Source organism: Haliotis asinina, chromosome 8, assembly GCF_037392515.1.
Source record: "Haliotis asinina isolate JCU_RB_2024 chromosome 8, JCU_Hal_asi_v2, whole genome shotgun sequence".
NCBI classification, from domain to species: Eukaryota; Metazoa; Mollusca; class Gastropoda; order Lepetellida; family Haliotidae; genus Haliotis; species Haliotis asinina.
The window spans coordinates 39,921,098-39,941,393 of record NC_090287.1 but is presented as its reverse complement, the minus strand read 5'-3'; the positions used below and the strand labels follow the sequence as shown (position 1 = coordinate 39,941,393).

The 20,296-nt window shown below is 40.1% G+C and overlaps 3 protein-coding genes across 3 annotated transcripts; 2 read left to right on the top strand and 1 right to left on the bottom strand.

Moving 5' to 3' along the window:
• The first annotated feature begins 2,347 nt into the window (after positions 1–2,347).
• Positions 2,348–4,413, top strand: LOC137295468 (NPC intracellular cholesterol transporter 2-like). Its single transcript, XM_067826851.1, has 4 exons — positions 2,348–2,429; positions 2,733–2,843; positions 3,262–3,428; positions 4,324–4,413. The coding sequence occupies exons 1-4, from the start codon at positions 2,348–2,350 to the stop codon at positions 4,411–4,413; spliced, it is 450 nt and encodes a 149-aa protein (XP_067682952.1).
• Positions 4,414–6,860: 2,447 nt separating this feature from the next.
• Positions 6,861–11,185, bottom strand: LOC137293461 (NPC intracellular cholesterol transporter 2-like). The gene is made up of 4 exons (XM_067824016.1): positions 11,021–11,185; positions 7,854–7,964; positions 7,224–7,390; positions 6,861–6,986 (listed from the first exon to the last, which is right to left on the bottom strand). Exons 1-4 carry the CDS (start codon positions 11,100–11,102, stop codon positions 6,900–6,902), a joined length of 447 nt encoding a protein of 148 aa, XP_067680117.1. The 5' UTR covers positions 11,103–11,185; the 3' UTR covers positions 6,861–6,899.
• A 1,927-nt stretch (positions 11,186–13,112) lies between these two features.
• Positions 13,113–19,911, top strand: LOC137294710 (NPC intracellular cholesterol transporter 2-like). Its single transcript, XM_067825785.1, has 4 exons — positions 13,113–13,337; positions 15,245–15,349; positions 15,880–16,055; positions 16,939–19,911. The coding sequence occupies exons 1-4, from the start codon at positions 13,256–13,258 to the stop codon at positions 17,137–17,139; spliced, it is 564 nt and encodes a 187-aa protein (XP_067681886.1). The 5' UTR covers positions 13,113–13,255; the 3' UTR covers positions 17,140–19,911.
• The last annotated feature ends 385 nt before the right edge of the window (positions 19,912–20,296 follow it).

The following is a 20,296-nucleotide window of genomic DNA, read 5'->3' as shown; positions in this document are numbered from 1 at the left end:
TGAGTTTTTGGGAAACCACACGATAAAACTCCACTATGCGCAATACTTCGAGCACTGTGAGGACAAAGAAAGCCATTCAGTGACTGAATGCTATAAGGTCTCTCTTCGAGACACGTGGTACAATTGCTGGACTTCGACTTGTAATCAGTTACAAAGATAAGAACAGCCGAGACGTCATTGCCTTTCCATGAGTCATCATGTCCATCAACATCATATAAACAACACATACATGCAGGGACTTAATGTAGAATGCTTTATTCAGTTCATACAGCATAAACGATTTCCTTGTTCACTTGGCTACTGGTGTTCTTTCCTGGTTACTTGATAAAGGTGTTCTGATTCCAACAGGAACATATATGAGTTTGATACAGTCTTCTTCAAAGGGTGGTGGGGTATCCTAGTGATTAAGACTCGAGTTCGACTCCTCCTATAGGTGGAATGTGTGAAGCCTATTTCTTCAATCTCCTACCGGTGTTGCTGGAATATTGCTAAAAGCGGCGTAAAACCATACTCATGCATTCATTCTTCCCATCCAATTGTTGGTTCATACCTCGTATACAAACATTCCACCAGTGGACTTGAACTTCCACTTCTCAAGAATCAAAGTTCATATTATTAAAACAGTTTATGCTCTGGGTGTGGATCGTGCTTCTAGACCTATAACATGTACACTGTCCACCAGTTCCACGTATCAATGTCCACTTATCAATTGTCCTCTTGATCTATATGGCCCCTGAAACAATACCCCGATAGTGTCCAAACGTCTCTGAATTTATCGTGTGACATGATCATCTGAATCAGAGTCAACATATGTGCGTTAAAACGTGAAAGTCACCATGCAGATAAGATACCATGCACCACACGAAGAAACACTATTTTCCAAATTTAACCACGATAGGAAACGTAGGTGTCATGCGAGGACAATATGATTGTTACACTGTTCTTTAATGCCAGGTGAGCACGCATTTCGCTATTAAGCTTTCACTTTCCTCTAAACATACTATTTATTTGTAGTTCTTACTTATACTGCAGCATCGCCTTTTCATAGCAAACTTGTATGCGTCTTATGTGTTTGGAACATTAGTTTGTAAATGAAGAAAGAAGACGCTGATAGTGTATTGAACATGCGTTATACCAATCAGGCTTATACAAGATCATTAATTATTCAGTCTCATTTAATCGTATGTACAGTGGTGTTGTGAAACTCGCTGCTAATTGTCTATTAAAACACCACTGCACTGAATAATGCAGAAGCAAAACCACTTCTTTGTTGCAATTTAGTTGTCGGAATAAAACCTCAGTAGACTGTAACAGGGTAATATGGTACTGAGTTTATTGTCTTATCCCTTTGATAAATTGCCATCATTGTTAGGTCATCAGTCATATCTGGAATAACAATTCTTGGCATACCAATTTAATGCAAAATGTCTATTGGTTTACCTTCTTGTCTCATATCCGTTGTTGTTTCACATGTACATATGCAGCTGTCTGTTCCATAAGTCTTTCATTTATCTGACGAATGAATAAGAATATACTCCGAAACGGCGTGTCCATCACTAAGAAGAATTCTTGCCTAATGTGTATCACTTCTTAATAAAGACTCCAAGATACTGACTACTCGAAAAACTGTCAAAACCCAATAGGAACGATAAAATGTGGGCCCTTATTGGTCCAAGCCGTTTCTGGGGCCCTTTCACTGTTTTACTTAGCCAGAGTCACATGAGCCTTGATATTATTGCATTTGTGAAATATTTAAACAGGTACTAGTACTCATTAATTCACTCGTGGAAAACTATGTGACTTTCTTCATTTAGTACCGGTGATATCAACAAAATTAAACTGTTCAAGTACATGCCCTTGCCAACCAGAAAGATTTGCACGTTTCTAAGGCAAGTAAACATCTGAACATCTGAAAATCGACACGTCTACCGGGCTGAGGAAATATCCATGTTTCAACTTTAGTAAAAAATATAAGAAAATTCAGTACATACTGCATAATAATAGGAACACGAATATACTGGAAATACTCGATGGTAAATGTTTCAACTTCTGAATTCCTGGAAATGTCTGTAAATCCGGTCATAGAATACATGAAAAATATGCTCATGCATACTGCATTATACAATGAGTACGTTTGAAAGATGCTGCCTCATATAATACATACGCCAAAAATATCGATAGACATACGCAAATCCGGTCACAGAATAAATTTCCTTCCTTATTTGCATTTGTTTCAGTACTGTAAAATACGACGTTTGATCCTGTGATGGCTAAATAAGAACAGTGCCATTAACCTCGAGGTCTTTGAAAGGTTGTACCTGTGCTGGACTTCACGCATCCTTTCATCATGTTCCTGCGATTGGCGGCCATCCTGATTTTCTCTGTGTTGTCATGTTCGGGAAATCCCGTGACTGATTTCGAGGACTGCGGTTAGTGACGTAAATACTCGAGATGGCCTCAGTAACACCCCGTGGAAGTCCCGATCGAATACGATTTCGCATAATTAGTAACTTTAAAAAACAATAACCCAAAACACGTGAGGTGATGTACGTAATTATGTACACACATGTAGTACGTTTACGTTTTACGATCACTGTTATAAACAAGTGAGTAAACTAAGTCGCAAACTACCTCATTAGGTTTTTTTCTGTTTGTTTTGTGTTTTTATTATAAATAATTAATGGACATATATCAGTGTTTACCCTGATTGCATTTCTTCTTTCTTCCTGCAGGTTCGACTGTTGGTGAAATTAATCACATTGACATAACGCCGTGTGAGCACAGTTCCCGGTGTTCCATTCCACGGGGCAGCAGCGTCGCTCTCGCCCTCAACTTCACCGCCAGTATGTCATGCAGGCTTTTAAGAATGAGTGAGATAATGAGTTAGTGTTTTACGCCGTATCGGCATTGCTTCAGCCACATAGCGGCGGGTGTTGCAAACATAAACAAGTCCATTCTAAAAATGAGTTTCTTAAAATATTCATTAAAGTAGTATTTACATATAGAAAACGCACCAACACCAAATTTAACAACAGGCAATTTTTCGTGTAGATTCAGTTTATAATTAAGTAGTTTTGCAATGAAATGCCAGCTATTACCTGTAAACAGATCCTTCAGATTTATTACTTCTTAAAAAAACCTCCTAGATTTGAAATGGCCACACAGTAAAGCAGAATATACTCTCTATTTGAAAATCGTCTTAATAACACTGTCTTATACACTTACTATATACAAGTTTCCTCTTTTCATTCTCTGTTGCAGATGCCGAGATCACCTCAGCCCAAACCTCCATAGCCGGAATAATTAACGACAACTTGTACCCATTTCCGGTTCCGCTGGATGCGTGCCAGCACATGAACTGTCCTTTACAGGAGGGAAGCCAGGCTTTCTACAAGAACTCGTTTTTCCTATCAGCAGTTCTACCCCCGGTACGACCTACCTGTTATCCCTTTCACCGGATATGATTCTAATGTCTGTTAGCGCAGCAGACCCCGGGAACCAGGCTGATTCTAATGATGTTATGCAGGACCAAGATTTTCAAAGCTCTCATTCATTAACATTACCGTATGACTATCTTAGTGCCAAGAGGGCTTCGAAAATTTAGGCCCAGAGATAGCTATTAAGAGATGTGTCGTAATGGTGCAACATCACTAGTTTGAGACTGGACTAGGTATTAACTCTCATGCCATCTACAAAGGTTAGCTCTTAAAGATGTGTCGTCTATAGCAGTGTGTGACTCTTATCATAGTTGGGTCTTCGGGAACGTGTCACATCAGTGTAACACACCTGTCGTAAATATAAGGGACGGTGGAGTAGCCTAGTGGTTAAAGCGTTCGCTCGTCATGCCGAAGAACTGGGTTCGATTCCTCACATTTTTTACAATGTGTGAAACCATTTCTGGTGTGCCCCCCAGTAGCAGTGTGGTATGCTGCTAAAAGCGGCGTACACCTCACTTTAATGAATGTTTTATAGAATGTTGGGGTGGGGTAGTTTACTGGTTAAAGCGTTCGTGCGTCATATCATGGGTTCGATTCCCCACATGGGTACAGTGTGTGAAGCCCAATATTTGTTTCACCGGCCGTGATATTGCTTATTGCTTATTGCTTGAATATTGTTAAAAGCAAAGGATCTCTACAAAGGATGTGAGATCTGTCGTATCTGTCACTCATCTGATGTTGATTATGCTCACTGACTACTTACTATGAGAACAACAACGGTGGCTGTAAATAATTGGTCCTATCCCCGCCTGTTTTTTGTTAATTCCCCTTCTGTTTATGGTATGTGATCTTGTAATGGTGTCCTGAAACGAGTCTTGTGTTTCAGATAAATGCAACGGCCAAGTTCGAGCTAGTGGATCAACTCGACAGACGCATCATCTGTTTCACTGTTAATGTAAAGCTTGCGTGGGGATGAGATCACCTGGCCCTATAATACCTTTATAGTGAATAAAGCTTTATTCAAAGAAAACGTGTTATGAATTAACGACTTATACAGCTATCGCTGTGGTCTCAAGTCAGATCAAGTTATGACAATAACGCTTTTCTCGACATGGTTTTCAGTATATTGTTTTTGTGTAGTTTAACGCTGCACCCAGCAATATTCCAGCTATATGGCGGCGTTCTGTAAATAACCGAGTCTGGACAAGACAACCCAGTGATCAACAGCATGAACATCGAATTACACATTGAGGATACGATGACGTGACAATCATGTCAGCGAGCCTGACCACCAGATCCCGTCAGTCGCCTCTTACGACAAGCGTGGGTTACTGAGGATCAGTTCTACACCTATCCTATATCCAGTTATCAGGAGTTAAATAGTGATAAATTATGAAGGATTTGTGCGGGATAGAAAATTCTGTCCAGTCCAGTTAAAAGATGACCAGTTACGTGGATTACATTATATATCCTATGTTCTCAGTCCTTGAAATACCATATGTACAAGAAGTATATTCTCTGATGTCAATCAGCACAGTTCCATTCCCGCCAGTCAATATTACGCTGTCACACGCTGTTGCATATTCTGTGAACTCTGAGATCGGTTGCAGAAACTGATACAAAGGACAGTTCCAAAGTGTTCACTACGCGTAATGACTTCTCTGGCTTAGCCGATGTTGTGATAAATTCCCGTTTCAAACAGCAGATAACAGAAAAAGTGAGTGAATTTAGCTTTAGCAATATCACGGCGGGAGACACCAGAAATAGGCTTCACCCATTGTAGGCATGTGAGGAATCGAACCCGCTCTTTGGCGTGATGAGCGAACAGTTTCACACCTTTAACTCCACCGCTCCCTAGCTCTACTGTGTTTTGTCGCACAGTAATCACACAATTAGAAGTTGCCCTGTGAGTGTTGTTCTCTGTTTTCGAATCATTTAGTCGTAACTACTCACCTCTTTCCGTGACTCGTGCGACATTAATGCCAAGAATCGTGGCAAGCCAAGCAAATGGAACGTAATAATTGCAAAGAAATCAGCTAAATAGTTACTTTACATTATCTGTTTTCATTATTATTTCCGTGATAATAGAATTATTTTGTTTGTGATATTTGTTAGCGACCATTTCTTAAATGGACTCTCATATTGTGTTATAAATTTCTTGGAGTAGTCATGGCTGGAACTTTTTCTCTTGGAGTTTTCTTTCCATGGAAATAGTCCAAGACTATTGTCGCCCTGACAATCCATATGTGTGACGGAAAATGTTTGTGTGGATGGTCACAATTAACTACCTGTTGTACTATGTATGTAACTCTGCACATGTTTTGGGGAAAAAATTGTACTATGATGGAGTACTCCTTATGTGTCAAACAGTATATCTTTATTAATAGGCGAGGTGAAAACGAAGCGTGCACACACAACCTTCTCAATAGAGTTCACAGGAAACACCAACCAACCCCATCCCACACCACACCACACTTTCACAGAAAAAAAATGTATCCGCCCCTGTCTCTTGTCTCTTGTAGGCTAGTCAATCTTCGTGAAAAATCACCTAACCTCAAACTAACTGCAGCAGGAATTATCTATGTGTTTTTGTATGACATTTAAGGACACCCTTAAGGACACCCTTAAATGTCACACAAAAAATCGGGAAAATTCGGGAAATGTATTTTTTTCATTTGAAAGAAAGAAACGGCAACAAGAATGCGTGTATTTTATTAGAATGGTTCAGAAACAGGAACTTTCGTGCCTACATGATGCTTAGCAATGGGAATAATTTTCGCAAAATTGGGCTTCCATACTTTTTTTCAGTTTGACAGACGGTATCTATGTTGAATGTTGACTGAAAGTTCTAACTGTTTATTGAAATTCATCATCAAAATCACACTTGATGTTATTTATTAGGTACAAGTCAGTGTTACATTTGCAGTGACATGTTGGAAGTGTGCATAGCGAAGTGCATGTCGCGTGAATGAACAAGTCGTCATGTCGTAGTTAGGATAAATATGTCCTAGTCAGATGACTTAATGTTGACATTATTAGAGTGTGACATTTTGATGTAAGGGCAGTGTTTTCTTGTGCTCACAAACAAGTGGAAATCAGGTAAAAAGATTATGAAAAGAAACATTCGTTGTCTGCTTCGACCACATTATCTCCCTTTGTAATACTTCCAGTCTACGGTGCACTGTATTTGCTATAGTACCTACGACAAAATTTTCTACTTTTAGTCACAAAATTTAGTATGTTCCCGATTTTTAGTGGATGGTTAATAGACGTGTAAAGTTGATGAATTAGTTTGATTTGTCTCTGCAGCAATTAGTTTGAGATCAAACGGTAGACTGACTAGCCTTTTGTGACTGATGGCCATGATGGGTGTATTACGTCATCAGGTTTGTAGGACTCTGTACATCATCATAACACGTTTGCTTCATATGGAGTTTTATTAACCAGAAATAGATGTGCCGATCACCATAAGACCTGGATAGGTACAGTGAAGCAAATGATACGTATGTCGAGTTGATCCACCAATTGAAATTTGGCAGTCACATTTATCTGAAAAATAGGCACTTGTTAAGTTTATAAAATCCTTAACATAGCGTAAATCACCTTTAACAATCACAGTGAATGCATATTTTAGAGCGTAGCTGCTACCTTTGCAACATATATGAAAACCAACGATTTGTATCGGGTCGGTCTCTTGAACCTGTGATATATTTTAAATTACTTTTTACACGCCATACTTTGTGAAGGAACCTATTTAGATTATGAGGGTTTGTGTATAGGTCGTACCTTTGGAAATGATTCCGAAACGAAGAATGAGTTATTGTAGACAGCCAAGTCTCCGTGGTTTAAAGGGCACTTCATGTGCTGACACGCATCCGCCGGAACCGGAAATGGGAACAAAGTGTTGTCAACAATTCCCCAGATGAAGGTTCTAGCTGAGGTGATCAAGCCCTCTTCAAAAGATAAAAAAGAACATACGTACCGTCAAATCACAATTGCTGTCGAGAAAAGATCAAAGCAGGAAATCAGTTATACTAACAGACAGCTAGTCTCTGAACTTGACTTGCCTGGGCTTTCTTGGATATATATACTTCAGGGTCTGTACGACAGACTAGAAATCAGTATAGTTAGTTAGTTAGTTAGTTAGTTAGTTAGTTAGTTAGTTAGTTAGTTAGTTAGTTAGTTAGTTAGTTAGTTAGTTAGTTAGTTAGTTAGTTAGTTAGTTAGTTAGTTAAATAGCGGCGCATCGTGCTATCAGTCTCAACTCCCTGGTGACCATACGGCCCTTGCAGCCACTAGGCGCACCAATTTAATGTGGGTTTCCCATCCTTACGGGGAAAGTTCCTTTAGGAAGAAAGCATCATGCTGAATGTTTAGATATTGGGTTGTTCATTGGAGGAACTCTGCGTGGCGTACTTGACGTGTAGTTGACGGAGAGGCTGGCGTTGATGCCCCGAGGAATGGCGCACCGGACGTCGCTGTTACATGGAGTTATGTCTACTGAGTTGATCGCACCAATAGTTGAGCCTGTTAAAAGGAAAGTATCTGTAATTGTTCAAAGAATATAGTTTGGCGGAGTACAGACCAAAATTGGCCAAATTGTTCACTTTATGATAGCACCAAAATTGCCATGATTTCTCACCACATGCTCCCTGTTCAGAAAATAACGTTGGCCAATCACAAATCCAAGATATACGAAGTTTTTGATATTATTTTTATGGTTTAAATCAAATTCTGCATAGACATTAATTTACAATGAACATCAGTTCACAGTTGTTCGCAATATGTGTCGCAATATATTGCATAGGTGGCTCCAGTGGGGTGGGGGTGACCCGCGGCTTTGCCATTGAAAACCTGTTGCAAAATTGCAACCGAATCTGTTAGGGTTTTTTTTTTCAAATAAAGGTAATAAAGCGATTGCAAGGCATTTCTATGTGTCCCAGAGTACCATATGAAGGCTTTGGGATCGACACCAGCAGCATGGAACGACGCGTGATCGTCCTCGGTCAGGAAGAGATCAAGTGACCACATCCGCCTAAGGCAGGTTCACGACTTTATCCTCTACAACATGTGTAGTGTAATAATCTCGGACAAGACTGCCAGGAACCGCCTTCGTTAGGTATATATTCGTCATAGGCACCTTTGAGGGTGCCTTTCCTTACACGGCACCATCAGCAACAGCATAGACAGTGGTGGCGAAACCATCTCCAGTGGAGAAATGACATGTTCAGCAAGTGAACACGGTCTGGTATAATGCTCAGGCGTCCTGACGGAAGAGTGTGCTTACAGACGGCGTCATGAACGGTCCGGCTGCATACAGGATATTGACAGATTCGTTGGCAAAAGTTTTGTGGTTTGGACAAGCAGTGGAAGAACCGATGTTATTCAAGTCCAAAGCAATCTTACAGCTCAAATGTTGCTGTGATGAAATCATCAGACCTTATGTCACTCAATTCAGGAACCGCTAGAACGTCATTTTCCAACATGACTATGCGCGACCGCACACAGCAAGAGTCACTTCACCAGAGATTCCCTTGCTCAGCACAACGCTCAGGTTCTTGCATAGCCCTCTCGATCAACAGATCTGAACCCTGTTGAACATTTGTGGGAAGCACAGGATCAATGTGTGATCCTCAACCGCAAACCTTAGCTGCTTTGTTCCTGGCTTTGCAGGAAGAATATCAGGACATCCCCACAAGTGCCTACAGAATCTGATCCAATCTATAGGATGCAACCATTGACGTCAGGCAACCATTAATGCTAATGGCGGTCACAAAGGATAATACAGCTCAGCGACATTAACCTTTCTGCCAATGTCATATGTTACGTCCCACCTCCATTTCCACTGGACAAAACATGTTCAACAATGTTTTCTCTATCTCTGTCCCGTATCTTTCTGTCCTCCATGTTTTCTGAAAATGAACTGAAAATTTGATATCTCATCTCCATGTAGGTAAACTGTTGAGATATCTTAAAATCAGATTTTAATAATAAACCATAGCATATACAGATTCTAAGAATATGTGATGGGAACATCATAGATGAATCTATACAGCATTGCCTATTCCAAAGGCACCCCACTCCAACATATCCTGAAAGTGAGAAACGTAGGTCGCAAAGCCCTCAATTCCACTACATGTATTCTAATCTGGTACTGGACGTGTAACTCCAAGGTCTTTACGCTGATCTGATCATTTAGAGAGGCAAATATAAATGAACCAAATGAGCCAGGTAAATAGTTACAATATCGATGATTTTGAAATCTATACTTTTTAAAACATTTTTTAAAAAATAATTAATATAAATAATTAATAATTTTGTTCGAAGCTGTATCATTGAACACCCAATGACTTCTAAATAATGTTCTTACATTAAGTGATCATGATCTGATAATCAGAGTCGTGGAAGGAAAAATAGCACCCATCTTAATTGGTTTGTTTTTGCTTTGAAATACTATCTCTGTTCTTTCGGCGTAGGTAACCTTATGTATTTGATCAACATGATAACCGCCAACCATATCTGCGACAAAAAACGTCGAAACCTGGTTGAAAATTGTCGTATTTTGCCTCACTGAACACCTGTTTATCATAAAATGACGGTCATCTTGAGTTTCCTCCAGCAAACATGGATGTTTTCTAACCAGTTACATCATACTGTTTTAGGAGCTGAAACAAAGATGGTGTAATATAAATGGCGGCCCTCCTGGAATTGTGAGTGGCCAACGATATTTCTTACAGTATTAAGTGTACCAAAGTGAACATGTGTGCACATTTTGTTGCTTGTATCACAAAGTGAACGCGTTTTCCATTATCTACCCTACAAATAGTGGTAATACATACACGAGGTATATGGTCAACTGTTACAAACTTGTCATGAATGTTGCAGAAATGGGATAAAAATAAAAATCGAGAAATTCGCAATCGTATATTGTTTGTATATGTCATGATGAACATCATTTTCAAATTTAAACGAAATAGGCGAGCATATGAATATTTTAGTAAATTCTACCACTACACTTATTACATAAAAAACACAAGTTAGAATTTTCTAATATATTAATCTCCCAACCGATTTTGTTGAAATTTATGTTAACCATGACATATAAAACAACATACGATTACAAAAGTTAATTTTTTTATTTGTAGTAATTATTGTCCAAAAAGTGATCCGAACCCGTGTGTCCAAAACAGTCTGCACTGATTGTAAGAGGTTGAATTTAGTGGTCCGATCTGGTGGCCTGGCTGAAAACGTGTCATCGTAACCAGAGAGCGTAGATTGGTGCTTATATCATCAACCACTGGTTTGTTTGATTCAGATTTTATTATACTATTTATACGGAATATTGCAGAAACAAGAAATAATAAATAAATAATGGTGTGTGCGTTGAATGAAATATTAAATTGCATATGTAGAACATTTAAGGTATAGTATTGTTTACTCACTCATTTCAAGATTACATTTAGTATCTTGAGGGTTATGTGTTTACATAAATTCATAAAATCCATGATCATGTCTAGATTAGAGTCACGTCTCAAGATCGTGACTTGCTCGTGTTACTCCGACCATGTATTTACGTCACTAACCGCAGTCCTCGAATCCCGGCACGGAATCTGTTGAACATTGAGCCGCAATGAGAATCAGGATGGCCGCCAGACGCAGGAACATATTCACACGATGCTTGAAGTCCAGCACAAGTTTACCTTGTCCACGGTGTTAATGTCAGTGAACTTACTTAACCACGGTATCTTATCGTAATGGCGACCTCCACGTGTATTTGTCAATGTGCTCACGCTGTTTCAGATGAATATATAACACGATACACTCAGAGACAAACTTACAAACTAGAGACGGTAGTGTTTGAGGGTGGTCATGGCCCTTGGTGCAACTAGTGTCCGTCAGCTTTAGTTTTGTCAACCAGCCTTTGTCCATTTAAATATCCTTAACGAGTATGCTCTATTAAATGCTATTTGTATCCCATTGGCATGCATGCGTGCGTGCGTGCGTGCGTGCGTGCGTGAGTGAGTGTGTGCACTGTGATTGTCTGGTCTAGACTCGATTATTATACTGCTGAGTTCAGCGTTACACAACAACAAACAAAACGTCCCAGATTAAATAAATATGGATGCTCTTGTTATCGTGTACTTTCATGATTGGGATGGCCCTCCCGTCACGTGGGATAACAGCAGCTGATTAAATGTCTGTGAACACTGACAGTAAGTGTGTCAAACATGCTACCTGCGACCTTGGGTGACGGCTACTTACTGATCAGTGTCAGCGCATGTGAGAGTGAGCGAGTTTATTCGCAAATAATATGTCGTAGATAGCTGGATAGATCATCCGAAATGTATGCATTTATTAAAAACGAGAATCTAACCACCCTCTTATCGCACTGGATTGTAGCTAAAAGAGCACTAATTTAAGAACACTGTGTCAAATTCTTCTTTGAGAAGACATTTTGCAAGTTGTGAAGATAACGGAAAACCACCTTCTATGGATAATCAACTTCCGTTGTGCAACGAGTGTCACGTTGTGGTGTAGATACACCGTTAAGCAAGTGATACAAGCAGTTGTAACGAGAATAAGATGTACACTGCAATGAAGTGAGTGAGTGAGTGAGTGAGTGAGTGAGCTATGTGGCGATGGGCTGTAAATAATCGAGTCTGGACCAAACAATCCAGTGATTAACAACTTGAGCATCGATCTGCGCAATTGGGAACCGATGACATGTGTCAACCAGGTCAGCGAGCTGACCACCCGATCCTGTTAGTCGCCTCATAGGAATGCACATATAAAGCACGTTCTCAAAAGCTAGTAGTTGCACGTGCTGAGGAGGCACATCGGGGAATAGATATCACAATCGCAGTATATGAACTTCAGTTTTCTCAATGATGACAGTACTAAAACTTTTCATGACATAGCAAAAGGTAGACTTTCAGAAAACATATGAAGAGAAATAACACCAGTGAGTCCTGCTGGGATATCGGCAGTCAACTTGTGAGGATAGATATTCCGCATACTGAAGTAGATTGTTACCAAATTTTAGAATCAGTTTTGCATTTTTCCATCAGATCAGAATATGTTGCAGCCACCATATGGCTGTCAAAACATATACAACCGTAGTGCATTGTATGGATATGTCTCTCCTTACCAACTGTATGATGAGACGAATGGACCTATCACGACCTATCAGAAGATAATGACCTGTGGCTGTTATGCCAGCATTATCCATATAAAGTTAAGCAGCTGTCTCGCATTGTCTTACTTGCATCAAAATCCAAATGATTGTTCTTTGTTCAAGCTACATGTCACGAGCGGTGAGTTAGCTTAGTGGTTTAAGCGTTCGTTGGTCTCGCCGAAGACCCAGGTTTGATTCCCTGCATCTGTGTCCCCGCAGTGATGTTGCTGACATACTGTTAAAGGCGGCGTAAAACTAAACACACTCACTCACTATATGATACATCGAACCTGGACCAGACAACCCAGCGAGTTCATCACATCAATAAGATCTATCAGCCTCTCATCGCCTGTCGCGTTATCGTTAGGTAAGACTGTTTACTCGCGTGTTAATTGTAGATATATTCACTGTCACGTGTATAAGATCATCCCAGCCAGTGGACCAATACACAAACTGTTGTAACCACAACCGGCTACGTATTATATGGAGTTTATCAGAGGGACAAGAATGAGATAAAGAGCCAGTGGTGGCGCGTCAGTGCTGAATCAATGGTTTCATGACCGTGAACGATAAGACTCTGTATCACCGACGTCGCTGAATACAGGACCTCTGCTCTTTCTGCCTACTACTAGCACATACCGTCATGAACCTACTCCTCTGCATCGCTGTATGTGCGACTTTGCTATTCGTTGTCCAGGCGGAGTCCATCAACTTCAAAAATTGCGGTGAGAGCGTGTTTTATTATACGGTTTTCCTTTAGCTTGGAATGAGGTTCACGTGCAATTTTAACAAAGCTTGACAACAGTAAATAGCTGTGCGAGTATAGCGAGACTGAGATTGCAATGTACTTGTACAAAGATATGTCAACGCTTCAGCTGTAGTAGCTGTGCGAGTATAGCGAGACTGAGATTGCAATGTACTTGTACAAAGATATGTCAACGCTTCACCTGTAGTAGCTGTGCAAGTATAGTGAGACTGAGATTGCAATGTACTTGTACAAAGATATGTCAACGCTTCAGCTGTAGTAGCTGTGCGAGTATAGCGAGACTGAGATTGCAATGTACTTGTACAAAGATATGTCAACGCTTCACCTGTAGTAGCTGTGCAAGTATAGTGAGACTGAGATTGCAATGTACTTGTACAAAGATATGTCAACGCTTCAGCTGTAGTAGCTGTGCGAGTATAGCGAGACTGAGATTGCAACGTACTTGTACAAAGATATGTCAACGCTTCAGCTGTCGTAGCTGTCAAAACAGGTTTCGCGTTTTCCGAAGTTGTATCCATGTATTGCTCCTCTTTCACTGTCAGTACCCCTGAAGATCCGGATCTGAATGGTTCTTCACAACACATGGTTGTCATAAAAGGCGATTGACAGGATCGAGTGGTCAGGTTCGCTGACTTGGTTGGCGCATGTCATCGTATCTTAAATGCGTAGATCGATTAGCATACTGTTGGTCACTGGATTTTCTGGTCGAGACTCGATTATTTCCAGGCCGCAAGACGGACGTAAGTCTGTGTTAAAGTATGAACACTGTATCGTTTGTTCGCAAGTGGCACGGCCCATTTAACAAGTGATCATAATGTAAAGGTGATGTGGGACCCGATCCACTCAGCATTTGTGACGTTACGACCTGTCGTAACTCTACCGTGTACCATAGACTTACGAAAGGAGTAGAGATACAAACGCTTTGTGAATCGGGCCCCAGACCTATGCGTTATCATAGGAAAGCTTACAATGTGCTTATCTTTAATTAGTTACTGTTGACTGAACACGTTGAAAATGGGGACAATATTGCATCATATTCACGTGGACAATAACAACAATATTGTCCTACAGCGATCTTTCTGTACTCCAAACCTGGGTGCAGCAAGTACTCTCAGATCGACCTTTCTGTACTCGACACTAAAGTACAACACGTATTCTCACAATGACCTTTCTGTACTCGCCACTAAAGTACACCACGTACTGATACACGACGGTCAAGAGGGCCTTAACTTTGACCTTGAGGTAGATGCACTGTTATCACTAAACGTTAACACATTGTTTATGTAGATCACAAAAAATAGATATGCCATAGGTATTCTTGATACTAGTAGTTGGTATTTATGTTGTTGTTGTTGTTGTTGTTGTTGTTGTTCCTAAGTGTTCATCCCTTCGTAATGATACACCCCAGGAAGTTTCAAGTTAAACTTTTCTCCAGTCCATGTTTGTCATTAGGGCACTAACGAGATCACTTAACGCTTGCGGTCGTATCCCAACTGCGCTTCGATACTCATACTGTCTATCACTGGATTGTCTGATACAGTTTTAATTATTTATAAACCGCAAGGTTAAAAGCTTAATTACTAATTTGACCAAAGTTTGTAAGATCCTTACTCGCCTCATATATTCGTTGTGATTTTACATCGCCTATTGATATTTCCACAGTCACCCCAAACCATGCGTCTTCAATACTAGCGATGACGTCAAGGGTCATCTCAATGACATTGGGACATTTAACATGAAAGACGTGACTCTAGATCTGCCACATCACTTTATGAATAAATATGGATACAATCCATGAGAAAGGAACGTTTCGTGCATGTAAAATATTCACAGCATGTACACAGTGCCACGTGTTTCTGGTTCCAGACGCCAATGGCACCGTGACGTCAATGGACGTCTCACCCTGCCCCGTACAGCCATGCGTGTTCCATAAGGGTGATGATGCTAGTGTCAAAGTCTGTTTCAAGGCACGTGAGTACTTTCTCCTGTTATGATGAAATATCCTACATATGGTTTTCTATTTATCCAAAATTGTTTGGTAGTAACTAAGTAACGTTAAATACCGCTGTATCATGATGTACAACAGTGGGTCACATGTATAATTAGAGGCTTGTACTCTACTTCAGAAGCAACATGCGAGCATGGTAGCGGGAATATACCTATCGATGGATATCTCTTGATATCCCTTTTCCGACAGAAATGAACAACGATTCGAACATTGTTAAAAAATGCATTGGTCTACTTTCTTTTACACCTCAATGTATTTCCTTTTTTCAGACGGGCGCAGCCATCCGTGATAGCGGTGTACCTACCGTGAATTAAATGTTCATATCAAACCAACTTTACGTTGTAAAGTACATAGCTATCACGGAAGGCTGGGCTCGTCTGAAAAAAAAGAAATATACCGAGGCGCAAAAGAGAGTACACCAATATATTTTTTCAAGAATGAACAAGCTTCATTTTCAAATTGCGTTCACTTGTTCATGAAATACCGGTTTCAGCTGCGTCATCCAATAATTTGACAGCTGAGATTGATGGGATCGTGGCGGGGATCCCAGTTAAGTTCCCAATGCCGAACCCAAACGGCTGTTACCAGTCCGGCATCGAGTGCCCCATCTCCAAGAGTCAGACCTACTGCTACACCAGCAATCTGGCAGTGCTGCCGTCATATCCCTCGGTAACTCATAGGACACACCTCTCGTTATCTCCAGTACCGTTATTTACTAAGTAATAGCGAACGTGTACATATACCCTCCTATTCACGGGAATACGATATATTACTGCCTTCCTATCCTGAGATGTAAAACTGCCCCCTATCCATGAGGAGATAAGGGTACAGAACTGCAACCCCAACGCCGACCCATTCCGATCCAAAGAATTGGCAATGCGTTACTTCCAGTGTTTGCAATTCTTTAACTTGCCAGTTGGCCATCAGGGCCCGCTGACGCCTGCAGGTTTTCAAATCTGCAGGACCTGAATAAAATCTGCAAGCCCATTTTGACCAACCAATAAAATAATATAGACTATACTGGGCACAGTTTCACACTGTTTCTACAAAATCAATTACCGAACCTTATGGCGCAGAGAGACGTTATTCGTTTTAGACTAGAGTTCACATTCCCTGAAATAAAACGGGAAAAAGCAATAGAAAGATTCCTATCGTAAAAAAGACATATAATTTTACTGAAGGCCACAAGGGCCTGCAGATATTTGAAACTGGTTGATACATGTCATCGGTTCCCACTTGCGCAGATCGATGCTCATGTTGTTGATCACTGGATTGTCTGGTCCAGACTCGATTATTTACAGACCGCCGCCATAAAGCTGGAATATTGCTGAGAGCGACGTAGAACTAACCTCACTCACTCTTTCCACAGTACGTATTTCTAAACCCCTATCAGATGGCATTACATCCCTCCTGTTTCAAGAAAACGTATTCATACACTTTGCATATGCACGTACTCATATACAATTGCGCTGATATACAATGGTGAAAGCTTTAAATAAAAACATTCTTATCATGTACGTTTTCAATAAACAATCACCACATGTTGTTCCAGATCCGCATCGTGGTCAGGTGGTCACTCTTTGGGGACGGCAAGGTACCTGAGTTCTGCGTCCTGTTCCCCGTGGAGATAGACAATGCTGGGAGGGAAACGCCCACAGGGAGGGAGGTGGACACGCCTACAGGGAGAGAGATAGACACACCCACGGAGACGGAGGTAGACACGTCCAGTCGTGAAGACAGGAACACTGAATGACTATTCGATGTGCAGCTACAGACCTGGTTCTTCCGCATCACCGTAGAGACCAGAAGCAACACCGCTGTCCCGGGGGTCTCACTATCTCCACAACTCCATAGAATAAATTAAATTTGGAATTTTTTGTTCAAGTCTACACTGCCTCAGTTCTAGGCTTGAAGTAAAGAATTGTACTACATTCCTTTTGAATAACCGTCATATAGCTGGGATATTGCTGAGTTAGACGTTAAACAACAACCTTCTGGATCATGTATGTTTTCAACTCGTAGATATATGTCTTTAGCTAGGACAACCCTGTCTCTGTAAGACTAAATGTCGGTAGTCTACCTTTTTGTCAGCTTCCATTGAAACTGTGACCGTGAGGTTGTGCCAGTGTCATAGGTCTTGCTGCACTTCCATTCAGTGTTGAAAATACTTTAATTTGCCAGTTGACCTTCAGGGCCTGCTGCCGCCTGCAGGTTTTACAGGCCCTGGATAAAATCTGCAGGCCCATTTTGTTAAAGTCCAACCAATAAAACCCCAAAAAAGACTAAACTGGCCACAGTTTCACACTGTTTCTACAAAATCAATTATCGAACCCCATGGAGCAGAGAGACGTTATTTGTTTTAGGCTGGTGTTGACACCCCTATACGAAAGGGGAAAAAACAAGGGAAACATTACAGTCGTCAAAAAGACAGATAATTTACTGAAGGCCACAAGGATCTGCAGATATTTGAAACTGCCGGCCCAATACAATAAGAACCGGCGCTGGGTCTCCGGGCCAGCAATTATTTCGAACGCTGCTTCCATTTCAATACAGTTTTGCGTGTCTGCTTCATTTGAATATACTCAGTGTATATATGTTGGTTTAAATGGATGTTTTGATCGTTCGTTATAGGTTTACAGCTGTATGTTTTAAATGGATTTATATGTTTTGGGTTTCCTTAACAACCTGTCTTCCTCGTACGGTGTGCATGAGACCGGGCGAAAAGTGCGCTATAATGTTTAAACCTATTTGTGTTAAATGGATTAAATGTTTTTGGCTTCTGTAACAACCTATGCACCTCCTCGTGATGTATACGCCCGTTCTCACTAATGAGATGCAAATGGGTAAGCGACTAAGTCACAAATCAGGTACACAAAATCTGGTAAAAACATTTCACATAAAATGTTTGGCATGTCGTCTATTACATGTCACTTTTTCATCAGCACCAGTTTACAAATATTTAAACGTGGCACCTTGAATTATAAACTATTATCACCTGATACATACGGAACTTGTTTTCTGATTAGAGAATTAAGTGACAATGTTAAGAATTATTTGAGTAACCTATCAACTATTCCGCAAGGCTCTGGCGATTTAGTAACATACAAGTCTGCTCAAAACTTTAACAATGTGTATGTCAACAGACTTCTAATCATTATTACACAGACTTGTTTTTAAAAATACCAACAAATTGCAAAAACAGTCTCCAATCAAACCCGATAAGAAAATCGCTGACAGTCTGTGGGCGTAGTAGGCCAAAATATGAGTAGCAAAATTATTGATCGCTAGCCAGTTGCAAGAACATAAAACTCATGAAAATGACCAGTCACTTTCTGCAGTACAAACAGTAACGTATCTATCCTAACTTTCAGTTGTTTCAATTAAAATTTTTATCCCGAAGAATATATACCTTTTCTGACCTAAAACATCAATTAAAACACATTAACATCCTCTTCGTCGGGATTACAAGATTCTGTCTTTTCTTCCTTTGGTCCTGCATCAAGAAAATATCAGGGTAATCAACATTAACCATCATACATTTGGCAAAAGGAACATAACAAGGCTGTATCCTCGATCGTTCTTTCTCATGTCTGCCTTTACCAATATTCTGTCTGAAGTTTTGCTTTAGTTTTACCCACTTGGTATAAAAAACAAATGAGTACCGTATGTATAATACATTTCGATAGATACGTAGTTATGCTCTTTCACATAACAAAGACCCACGAATAATCCAGACGTTATTACAAACACATGAACCATGTCTGATAAGCTACTAAAGTATCTTTCATTTGTACATCAATTCTTCCATCCAATCAAACATTCATTTCAATATTCATATCCTTCAGAGAGGTGGCCATATCTTTACCAACACATGGCTCATTATGTGAAAGTAGAATATCATTAAATAAAACTGATAGCCAGTTTAACTGCTACTTTTTTTCAGAAAAAACACCAAAGTTTCTGGCTTCAAATAATATGACATTTTCGTTTGAAACCTCCTACCTTGACAAATGTAGTTACCTACGTTACCATCTATAACTTATGTATCAGCATGCCTTGATCGAAAACTGGACCACCAAATGATGCCCCAGCATCGCTTTCCTGTTTGTTCCGATGGTTGTCAACACACACAATGACAATGTGAAAGAATTACACTATGCAACACGTTTAACATGACGTCGAGGTCTTAATTATGCATACTATCACCTGTTTTAAACAACATTACCTCATAAAACTGATGTGGTTTCTCTCTCAAAATGTGTCTGCTGTTTGATGACTGTCGCCATAAAAAGTAGGCATTGCCAAAAAAACCCAAAAACAATTATATTGTTTCGAACACTTAATTCTGTACTTTCTTGTAACGTATGTATTGGTTACATATGTATATTTTCAGTGGTTTTCATTGTCACTTTTGCACATCTGCACAACACTACTGGCCGTGATATGAGCTGTTTTAGAATACTGAAAATACTTGGTGTATAATAGTTTGCATGAAGTTGTATTAAAAGTGAAGTACTTATTGGCATGGTAACGTATCTGTATTGCTTGATTTCTACGCATCTTGGTTATGGAGTCAAAAATTATTTTTTCCAATACTGAACTATAGTTATGGTGAAAGCCTCTCGTAATTAAATTGGTAGGTATTTTGAGTATAAATAGTTATTGTACTTACCTGAAACCAGAAAGGTACGTTACGACACTGTCATCTAGAGAGACACAGCGTATGTGTCCAAAGTTGGGTGACAACGTTCAACACTCTATAACTATTCCGATTTGGATGGTTTGGCTGATTATTCTCACTTGAATACTGCGTAATAAGTAAATTGTTCTTTCAAAACTTAATCTGAAACCCAAGCTTCAATTTCAAAATGACAGTATTAACTTTAGTGAATCGTCTCCGACACGGTGAC